General features: G+C 40.6%; 1 protein-coding gene across 2 annotated transcripts; it reads right to left on the reverse strand.

The window, feature by feature from the left end:
- Window positions 1-431: 431 nt before the first annotated feature.
- LOC125724521 (claudin-14-like) lies at window positions 432-9,677 on the reverse strand. Of its 2 annotated transcripts, none has more exons than XM_049001260.1 (2): window positions 8,796-9,677; window positions 432-5,504 (listed from the first exon to the last, which is right to left on the reverse strand). In XM_049001260.1, exon 2 carries the CDS (start codon window positions 1,487-1,489, stop codon window positions 773-775), a length of 717 nt encoding a protein of 238 aa, XP_048857217.1. In that variant the 5' UTR covers window positions 1,490-5,504; window positions 8,796-9,677; the 3' UTR covers window positions 432-772. The 2 variants fall into 2 exon arrangements, with proteins under 2 accessions (XP_048857217.1, XP_048857216.1); XM_049001259.1 differs by having other exon boundaries at window positions 432-5,519.
- Between the last annotated feature and the right edge of the window lie 1,994 nt (window positions 9,678-11,671).

Consider the following 11,671-nt stretch of genomic DNA (forward strand, 5'->3'; position numbering starts at 1 on the left):
ATACTAAAACTATGTTTAAATACCAGTGATATATGCAGGACTGCAAATATTTAATATGATACAATATTTACACAAACAAAAAATTATATAACATTACTATGCAGCTAATAGTGAACTATTCGTATATGAACGTTTCCTTTTAATAATACTTTCCTAGAAAAATCCCATTTGCCATTTTTCAGATTTTCAGGGCCCAATCCCCCTATATTCAGCATTAAAAAAATATTGCCTTTTTAAAAGTAAATGAGTTATTTTAAATATTCATATTGTATGTAAAACTAAAGTAAAAGTATTTTACACCAACATGTATGTGTTTCTAATATATATTTTTTTAAATCCATGGTCATGCTCCTGTCCAGGATAAGCATTTGGAAAATGGATGGATGGATGGATGCCATCTTTTATAATCTGTACTGTATTTTAACTGAATCTCAAAATTATAGTTTTTATTGTATATTGTGTATATGATCTACATTTATCAGTTACATCTTTTTGAAGAGACCTAAAACGGTGCTATAGAAATGCAAAACCAGAGTGAGAGTGAAATTACAGTGTTGTATACTGCTCTGTATTTCGGTCAGATGAATATCACTGCTGTACATAAGTAAAAAAGGATGAATGTTACAATTCAAAGACTCTGAAATGCATTGAAAAGTACCAGAAAACACGTGGCAGAACTCCTTGACACTGATTTCTTTCTGTGGTGAGTTTCTCGGCGTGAATAAACACTTAAGCAATGAGTGTGTCCATTAAATAGTCTATGGGACGTTTTTCACACATAGTCACCAACCCTATATCCTTCACTGGCGCCCGAGAAGTGGACAGGAGAATGAAGGCGCTTATGGACAGTGGGGTGTTGATATGCCTGAGGTGCTCGCCGCACGACCGCTGCAGGGGCTTGTGGGATGCGGGGTCTACGTTCCAGGAATGACCCACTGCACAGACACAGTGTGACCCCCCCAGCAATACTCAGCAAGGCTGAGATAAAGCCCAGGTAGACAGCCTGCCCGATCTCGTACTTCATGATGCTGGGCAGCTGGGGGATGTAGAATTGTCGGATGACGTCGTTAGTGGTCCAGGACACGGTGACCAGGCAGAGAAGGCCGGCGGCGATAAAGCCGATGCCACCGAAGACGGCCAGGGCGTTCTTGTTGCGGGAGTGTGGGGCGAAGCGGGTGCACTCCATGCCCACCGTGGCGACGGCAAGTGCCAGAATGGAGGCGACACAGGAGATGATCATGAGTGCCCGCGCTGCCTGCAGGTCCTGGGGCAGTGCCAGCAGGGAGCGGTGGGTCTGGCACTGGTAAATGCCCGTGCTGTGCCACACACACTCCATCCACAGCCCCTTCATGTAACCTGTAGCCGTGATGATGTTGGAGCCAATGTAAGCCCGTCGTCGCCACTGCGGCAGCAGTGTGGTGACCACCATTCCCAGCAGGCCCAGAAGACCCAGGAAGAAGCCCAGTAGCTGCACTGCCATTTTGGCCATAATTAACAGGTAAATGCAGAACTCCGGAATAAAATGATCCTTCGTAAAATGTTTGTTTACTGTTGCCAATTTCTCTCACCAGTCCCGTAAAATCTGCTGGGTAAAGAATCACTCTGCTGTGATATGTCCGATGTTGTGACCAGTCACGTAAAGTCCGCTGGGTGCCGAATCACTCTGCTGTGATATCCCCGATGTTCTCCTTAAGCCTGGTTGACCGGTTCCATGACGGAAACGAACGTCATTAACTCTCGCCTGTTTACTTTTCTTCTCCTGGGCATGGAGCGTTTCTCTGCAATTATTCCAAAAGCTCTCCAGAGAGACACAAAAAATAATTGCTTGGTGATTCTTCAACTGAGGTACTTTTCCTGAGATACGGCTGTGAACACTGACACAAAATGTAATGTAGGCTTGTGAATGTATCATGAATTATGATGCATTTATTGCCTTATTGACTTAGTTTCAATGAGATGAAAGTTCACCTGTTAAAGTCAATAATTAACGACAAAAGTGATTATATGTTTAAAAAAATGACAATGATCTGTACTTTCACTATCTCCAGTAACTCCCAGCTCATTCATGAAGCATCAATTCTAAGAATTTATGTCTTCATGTACTTTCTGTGTTTATCTACTTGGTCTTCTGTAACTTCAAATGAGACAATGAAATGCAGAGCCCCTTTATAAACATACAGTCATGCAATGAAGAAAGTACTGTTAATTCTAAGGTTTCATGTATCAGGGCAATAAAAAAATCATCTGGTCCTTAGCAGGTCTTAAAATTTGTTAAATACAACCTCAAATGAACAACAAGACATGACATATTACACAGTGTCATTATTTAACATAAACCAAATCAAAATGCAGAAGCCATTTGTGAAAAATTAAGTACACCCTTACTACTTCCATGGGAATTAAGAGGGTTAGTAGCAGACAGGTGTTGCTAATGAAATGCACTTAACTAATTGATCATCAGCAAGTGTGACCACCTGTATGTTTAAAAGCAGAAGTTTTGGTAGTTTGCTGAGGGGTGTGTTCACACTATGAAAAGGAGGAAAGACATCAGCAATGATCTGAGAGATCCAACTATTGCTGCCCGTAAATCTGCGAAGGGTTATAAGACCATTTCCAAACAATTTGAAATCCATTATTCTACAGTTAGAAAGATTATTCACAAGTGGTTAACATTCCAGACAGTTTGCCAGGAGTGGATGTCCCAGCAAACCCACCCCAAGGTCAGATTGTGCAAAAAACGCAAGAGCTACATCTCAGACTGCAGGCTGCAGTTAATATGTTAAATGTTAAAGTTCATGACCATACATACAATTAGAGAAAGACTGAACATGTATGGCTTGTTTGAAGGATTGCCAGGAGAAAGCATCTTCTCTCTAAAGAGAACATGGCAGCAAACATGCAGAGCAGCATCTAAAGAATTAAGGTGTTGCATTGGTCCAGTCAAAGTCCAGACCTCATCCTGATTGAAATGCTGTGGCGGGACCTTAAAAGACCTGTGCAACAATGTGAGAGACTGATAAAGTCATATAGAAAATTATTACTTCATTATTACTGCTAAAGGTGGTTCTACAAACGATTCAATCATGGGGTGTACTTAGTTTTTCACAAACGGCTTCCCCATTTTTGCTTCATTTTTGTTAAATGAACGACATGGTGGAATCTATTGTGTGTTTTTTCACACCAGAGGTTAGATTTAAATAATCTTAGATCCTAGTATACTGCTCTACACAACCTTTGTTATTTGATAGTTAAATGAAGGTTCGGAGATGGGCTGGCCCCCCATCCTGTGTTATTCCCTGCCTCATGCCCATTGCTTCTGGGATAGGCTCCAGATCCCCCGTGACCCAGTAGGATAGGCGGTTTGGAAAAAGAATGGATGGATGAAGGTTCAGATTATCAACACGTCGCATATCCGGAATTTTGCTGGCATTTCCAGGGAAATACTGAAGATATTATCCCCTGAAATGGAAGTATAGGGACAAAAGTCCGTAGAAAGGTGAGGGAACAAGTGGAGAATCCCATGATTGGTGGTATGAATTTATGCTGCAGGGCTGCATTTGGCATGTCCCCCTGATAATTTCCATCCGGCCCGCGTCACTTTCCGTGTAGCAGCTGCATTGTCTGCTCTAAGACCTTTGCTCAGGTCTGAAGCTGTACCGTCTGCACTGTAATGTTCTGTCACAGCTGTAGAGCCTCTCTTGCTCTATGGACATACGCATTTGGCAGTCATGCACAAGCACTCTCAGCTTCTAAATACCACGTCCCTAATTTCATGTTAAAGTAGGAGATGGCCCAGCTTGGACCTGCTGCTCACCGCCTGATTCCCTACCTGTTCCTGACACCCCCCCCCCCCCCAGACTATCACTGGACACTTATTATTAATATTAAACTATTTATGTATTAATTGTTAGTCACAACATTTATTCTACCCTGTTATGGTGTTGTACTACTTGTTATTTTGTTGTAGAAATTTAAGACTGGAAACTTGTTTTGTATATAAAGAGAACTAAAGCGTAAGGAGAAGCAAAAATCCCACACTGTTTAAACAAGGCCCACATGCACATCCACTACGGTTGAGGCGTTGTGAGCAAAAGCAAACAATTTGTTTGGGGCAGATACAGGGCTCAAGCGGACAAGCGGAGTGGATTACATCATCTCTAGGATGCTACAGAACATCCTCCTAGACTCAGGCCTGGCATCGCACTTAGCCTGAGTCTAGGAGGTGCTCCTCCAGATATATTAAAAAGGGAGGACGGTTACTCAGAACAGGGAAGGAAAGTGACCCACTACTTCTCAGGGCCACAGCTATAAGACAGCAAAAGACACTATTAGAAAAGTCCATTTACAGCACTGTCCTTTAGGTCTGTAGGTCCACAGCAGTGATGCATGGAATCTGTGTTAATATGCCTTCCTTTACAAATTTCATCCTCTATCCCCCCTCTGACACAGTTAAATGCATTCATCCTACACACCATCTTTGCTCAGTAATTCCTTTGCCTGAATGTATGGAAAACATCGTGCTCCCTGCACGGCAGGATCCATCCTCTTCACCATTACCAGTGCTGAGTACTTGAACATATCGACCAGATACTAGTCAAACAATCATATCACGAAGCAAAGCAATAAAACACGTCATCCTGCAACATAAAGCAATAAACACAATTATTACTGAAGCGAGAATCTTCACCAGGAACGATCTCCAATAACCGAACACTCTTTGCTGTGTAGCTCCTGGAACCGATCACTCTCCTGTATGGTGTTGGATGTTTGCATGAAGTAGTACTACCTTTGATTTAACAGATTTCTTTTTAAGCCACTGTGATAGTGCTGAGGGCAATAGTATAAAACCCCAGATATAGTAAAATGCATTGACTAATGCCACAGTAATTAGTCTTGGTGGGTTCAGTGCTGGTTGAGCGTCTTTCACCTTGCTGGGGGGAATTTGCTGTGGGGTTCTCTGGGTGACTGACTACGGCACAGTACTGTCTTAGGCAGTCCAAAGAAATGTTTAAAGCTGTTTATCTGGGTAGCAAGTGTACTTTGGCTTAGAACAAAAAACACAATTTAACATTAGAACATGTGCAAATTAAGAGTAACACAATAAAAACTAGTAATAATTTCTTCTATTTTCTAAAAAGTTTGAGGCTGCTTTGATGATGGGGGAGGTGAGGGGGCTGGGAGATACATTTCATACAATCATAACTCAGGTATGAATACTAATATGCCAGAAATCAGCACTATATGGATCAATGCCTTTGCTCCCTCAGCCCAGTTCCCAGGGTAGCCATGCTTGGCAAGGGGTCGAGGGCATTCTGGCACCAGGGGCTCTATCATGATATCATCTCCCTTTTACTCTGGCATGCGTCTGCTTCTCGGCCTGCTTTGTGATGCCCAGACGTCGTACGCCAATGGCTGGCATGGATCCAGCTGGGCCTTTGGAAATCTTTGACCGCCACCCAGTCTCCGGGTTGCAGGCTATGCAGGGGTCCCTCCTTTGCATTCACCTGCAAGATATAGTCCTTCACCAATCAGGTGAGGGTTAGGACAAAACAGGTCATCCATCACCATTTCACATCTATCACTTCTATATATATTCTGCTCCTGTGGATCAATTCCCTGCTACAACAGAAGGACGTCATTTATGGAGAGAGGTGGAGGAGATTAATCCATCATCAGGGGTCAGGCTTAAAGGGAACTGGAGAGAGAGCTGCTTCCTTTGCTACAGCACCGGCCTCTGCGTTTCCTTGTGATGCTTCATCATGTAATCCTGTGTGAGGCTGGATGTGCACATAAGCAGAGAAAGAAAGGCAACTGAATGGTACCAATCAAACATCTAATTCATTACTAACTCTGTGTTGTATCAGTTGTCCAGCACTGGTGAGAAAACTTCTCAGTTTCCATAGAGCTACATGATCTTGGTACAACCCAAAGGTATGGAGTGAGATCAAATGGGGTTTTTCTCCAAATGAGTTCTAGGTTTCAGCATCTTATGAATCACTTTACATTAATGACCCATGAGGCTTCCGGTAATCTTCAGCAGGGAGCAGAGCAGCTGGATTAACAGCGAAACACCCAAGTACAAAAACATCATCTCTTCATTCTGGTGAGTGAATTAATCAAGCTCTGGATAAATGCAGGGTCCTTGCCTGCTTCCATAAAGCATGTACTGCATGAGATTTATGTACTTCCAGCTGATGCATTGATGCTGAAACTAAGTGTGTAATCTAACTGAATCTAAGTACCGTGTTGGCCTACATATAAGAAAATATAAGACGGTGTTTAAGATTCTATGACTAGTATGTCTAACTGCATATGCATATACAGTACAGTAATGTTTAATGCCCAAAACAACAATAAAGTGTTTTGCTATGAATTTGGATAATGGTTGAAAGAACCAAAACCAGCTTTCTTTGCCATGTACTGCCTGAGGACAAGAAATTGGTATCGATATAACTGGTCACATTAAATTAAAATAATGTAAATCACAACAGTAAGATAACATTGGGTAGTAACACAGAGCAATAACCAACCTGCAACCAGTGCAGGACAAGGATGTAAATGGCAGCAGCCAAAATGAGGTTGTTTAACTCATGCGATGTGATATCCTCTTGCATTTTTCATGCTATTGCCTAAATATACATATATATAAAAGAATATATACCCTTAAAACATATTTATGTACTTTTCATATTTTAGAAAGTGCCGTATCAAAATTTAAATAAATATTCTACCAAAATATTTCCTGTGTCCTACCATTTCATTTCTCAATTCTTTATTCTCTCTCCCCTCACTTTCTGGGGAAACCCAATGCGGAACATACTTAAGTATTTCAAGCATACTGTATATGATTGTAGAGAATTGCTACCACCTAGTGTACTACATTGGTACTGCTAATATTAATTTATGATCGTCCTTATTGTATTCCCGGGAATGGGAATTAATATGGGTTTGTGACCAGCCCGCCACAGACACTTATCTCGTTAGAGTGATAACTCAAAAAGTACTTGACTAATATTCTTCAACAGTTACAGAGGTGGGGTGAAGATCTGGAAGGAATCAAATTTTGAGACAAAATCTCCAGAGGTGAAAAGATAATGTTCAGAAAGTACTAATCCAGACCAAGCAGTTGAATAATACTAATTAAATATATATGTGACGATTTGACAAAAGCAGTTTTAAAGGTCTGTTCCAACTTTTGTAGCTGTCATAAATATTGACATTGGCAACTCCTGTGTCAAGTTGACATATCACCTATGTCGACTGTCATAGATTAAGGCTGACAGAAAATTGTGTTATGTCACTCATGTTAATTCAAGTGACAAAAAAGGTTACAAGACTGACTCTACACTTCATTGTGTCAGAGTGATGTAAAGTCTCATAATTAGTCTTGTAAAGCCAGTTGTGAAACAGAAGGTAAATACTTTTAAATGAAGCATGACACACGGGGACAATAAACAGCAGCACAGCCTTTCACCTCCAGTGGCTGGTGTTTTGTATCTTGTCTCTGTGTGTGTTGGGGAATTCTACCCCCTGATGCCGGTGTGTGATATGATTGACCGCTGGAGGGCTCCGGTCAGAGAACACTGAGTGTTAGGCAGAGTTAAGAACTTTACTACATAGCAGGTTACAATTCCCACATACAAGATGGAGCACTCAAGGGACAGGATTGACGCGTGGACTGAACTGAAGACAGAATTCTCCATAATAAACAAACAGAATAAAGACATTGAGGCATATGGCACTGTTACAACAATACATTCAGCACTGAAGCACAAATCACTATAATTAGAACTATGCAGTACCAATATGAACAGCCTATATCCATTAGGCCACTAAAAAAAAATTGGTTCTCGTCCTTTTGTTTGGAGGGGGTGGGTCGGGCGGGCGGGATTATTTTTTTTTTTTTTACAAATTTTGATTGACTGTTTGGACTTTCAAATATGTAAGACAATACATATTTGAAAATACATACCGAAGAGAGCAGACCTACTTAGTATGCCTCCTCAGTTCTTCGTTTGTTGCGTTTCAAATATATTAAATGTAAGAAAATACAAGAATGTAAATTCCTTGATCCATGTGTATCTCATAAATGCCTTCCCAACTATGGATTTGGATACTTTATGCTGATGTTTCATTCGTGAATATAAAAATGATACTATTTGAAACCAATATTCTGTTTGTCATTCCCATTCTAAATGAACAACAAAGATTTAAAAATATATATCTAGAAAGAAAGTGTATTAAAAAATGTTAAAACACGAGGAATTTACAAAATACAGGAACATGAATGGTTGAACAAGGAAATGCAAACAAGTACTTAAGAACATGTACCACATCACTTCCCCAGATTTAAATCTTTGCACCAGCCCATCTCAGGTAGAGACAAATTTAGGTTCATGAAACCATTCCAAGACTAGGATTACACAATGTGGATCAATCGTCGATGTGGAATGCGCGGGAAATTCAAATTTCGTCATTCTTGGGCATTTTCCATGCGATTTTTACGAAATTAAAAAAAAAATAATAATTCGGGTCGGAGGCATTTCGGCGGGTCGGGCGGGGACGAGAACCAATTTTTTTTAAGTGGCCTTAGCTTATACAATCATTAACAAATTCAGCCATTCATTCGGACATCGGCATAATTAACACTAAATGCGTCCAACCGTCGAACGCAGCCGGGTTATATTTACTCACCAGGCGAACTCGCGACTAGCGCTTATACAACTTTATAACCCATGTAAACATCGCACAGGCAATCGCGTAACATTCATATAATTCGAACATTAAATACTTACATCAGCAGTGACTTCTGCTTCAGCTCAGCGCTGTAGGCAGAGAGATAGAAAGAAAATGGCAACCTTCGTTTACCTGACAACCTTCGTTTACCTGATAACCTCCGTTCTACCCGACAACCTCCGTTTTACCCGACAGCCTCTAATTAACAAATGCTGCCATAACGAATCAATACAATTATCAGAACAAGAGTCTCAAATCGAAAGAATTCACAACAGTGTGCCTGCGGTTCTGTGTGTGCAGGGCTTACATGTTCTTCCTGTGTCTGTGGTGGGTTTGTATCTAGTCTCTGGGTCTGTATGTACAGAGCTTATTTGAGTTTAAACTTATTCAAGTTTAAGTGTATTTGTTGCTGTGTTCTAGGCAACAACCAAGAACCTTTCCCAGACTGTCACCTATGTGAGGCATGTACAGCTCCTCCACAATTATTGGCACCCCTGGGAATTATAGTGGACACAATGTAACTGAAGCATGTTTCCCCTGTAAATTGTACATCTTTGAGTTGATTGGAGTGAAAAGGAACCTTCAAGCTGTAATCCATGACTTCCTGATTAACTGGGGTACAAACATGAGGTGACATAGATCCCAAATTCTCTTAGTCATCCTTCAACATGGCAAAGAAAAGAGAACATATGAAACTAATGAGGGAGAAGTGTGTTGACCTTCATAAGTCAGGGAATGGGTATGAAATTTCTACTGTTAGGGGAATAAAAATGTGGACAACAACTGGAACTGTTACAAACCTGCCTGGAAGAGGACCCAAGTTTATTTTACCCCCATGTACAGTGAGGAGGATCATAAGAAAGGCAAAAAATCCCAAAAGATCACAGTTGGTGAATCTGAAGACCAAGTAAAATCTTGGGGTTACCACGTCTCCAAAAAAACCATCAGACATCACATTCATTTATTTAGATGGTATGCCAGAAAAAGTTTTTATATTTTTTATTAGGTACAACGCTGTAGAATGTCATTGTATTTACATGATGGGCATGTTCTGTTTCAATTATTTTGATGGAGCTCGACATCAAACATACATATTCAAACTTTTATGAATAAAAATTACAGAAATATCAGGTAACTGAATTCCTAATAAATAGAATGTTGCATTTTGTTTATAATTCTAGTAGAACTCCAGCCCGTTTTTGAGTGTTTTTGTATCCCTTAATTTATAGGCTTAAACAAATAAAATAAATATTTTTTCCCCCAGAAGGTTAATAAGTGGATCATTGCAGAAGTGAATATGCGTTTTGTTTTCCGTCTAATGTGAATAATATTGATACTTCATGGATTATTAGGGGTGCATTTTGGTTGAAAATGTTTAAAATATATGCCTCATTGCACACTGGATTACTCTGGAATACTTTAGTGCTCAATGTTGCAACTTGGAAGATCGGGTAAGTTCTCTGAATTCCAATGAAATGTGATTAATATCTGTGTGTTATACTTATCTGAAGTTATGAACCTGAGATTAATGAGTGTAAAAATCAATGCATTTCACGTTTGTCAGGCCCTAAGGGTTAACCCACCACATTCTTCCCATGTGTTTGGGAATGTATGATTGGTGCCACTCTTTGCATCGTGGACTGCATGCTTCTTGAAGGGGAATCACGCCTGACTGATGACGACTCTTATGGCTGAAGTTAGTGCCGTCATGAATGCAAGGCCTCTAGTTCCTGTGTCATCTGAACCCGAATCGCCCGTCATCCTCACCCCCCTGATCCTCTTGAGCCAGACAACTGGAACTTTCTCATCTCCACCCAGGGACTTTAGTAGGGAGGAGCTTCTCAGAGAGGAACAGAACCAAGTGCAGAACTCGGTGGACATTTCTTGGAGCAGTTGGTGCCAGAAGGCACAACTGTATGAACAAGGGGCCTAATCTCAAGTTACGAGACATGGTCTTCACAAAGGTCCCATTAAGCCGAGATGGATTGGTGCGGACTGCCGAAGTGAGTGTTCAAGGATGTCAAACCAAGGGTTTACTTAAAAACTGTCACAGAAGTAATTCTTCTCCTTTCCCTGGACGACTCTTGAAATCAAAACGGTGCACATGATGTGGGGTTCCTTTAACAACCCTAGGCAGGGAGTGTTACGTGGTCAGGCGCCACCTAGTGGTGCCTTACTGTAATGTAACCTGTTAAGACAGGAAGTACAGTAGTTGCCATTTTGTTAGTGTGTTGCAATATGACAGCCATGCAGTGACGTGTTCTCAATCGAGTCGCATTCATTGGTGTACAACCTGCTCGACACGTTGTTTATTTGTGGCTTATCATTATAGCGACATAGGAGGTGGTTTATTTTAAGGTTGTAGAGTATTTCAGGTTGTTTATTACATATTCTAAGGTGCACGTCATCTGAGCTAAGCTAACACATTTAGAAGTTTTCTAAGTGGTATGTGTGCCATATGTATGTTTACTGTTACATGTTTGTAATCTTCCTGTATTTTCCCGATTTTGCAGTGTTACAAGTGAAGTTTAAAGTTTAGATAGAGATGTTTAAAGTTACAAGTGAAGGAAAGTAAATAAGTGAAGCAAAGGCAAAGTGAAGAAATTACTCAAGTGAACGTCAATTCTGTCTGGAGTTATTTGGGCAAATGTGTAAGCTGACTGGACAGTGGCACTCAGGACCTGCAGGGAGGCCAGTACAAGGTGTATTAAGTCAAACATTCATTTCAAGTCGTAATAAATTGAAAAGTTATAAATCTAAAAGAGCTTTTATGAGTTCATTGACAAGCAGTTTCATCATTGGCTGCTTTTTAATTAGTAACACCTTTGCAGTAACATAAAACACCAAACATTTGTGTTTAGTATCTCTTTGTGAACCATTGACTACAATTGTAATTAATAGCAAAATAGCAACAACAGAAATGAATGAATCAGTC

This window comes from Brienomyrus brachyistius, unplaced genomic scaffold, assembly GCF_023856365.1.
Source record: "Brienomyrus brachyistius isolate T26 unplaced genomic scaffold, BBRACH_0.4 scaffold57, whole genome shotgun sequence".
Classification (NCBI taxonomy): Eukaryota; Metazoa; Chordata; class Actinopteri; order Osteoglossiformes; family Mormyridae; genus Brienomyrus; species Brienomyrus brachyistius.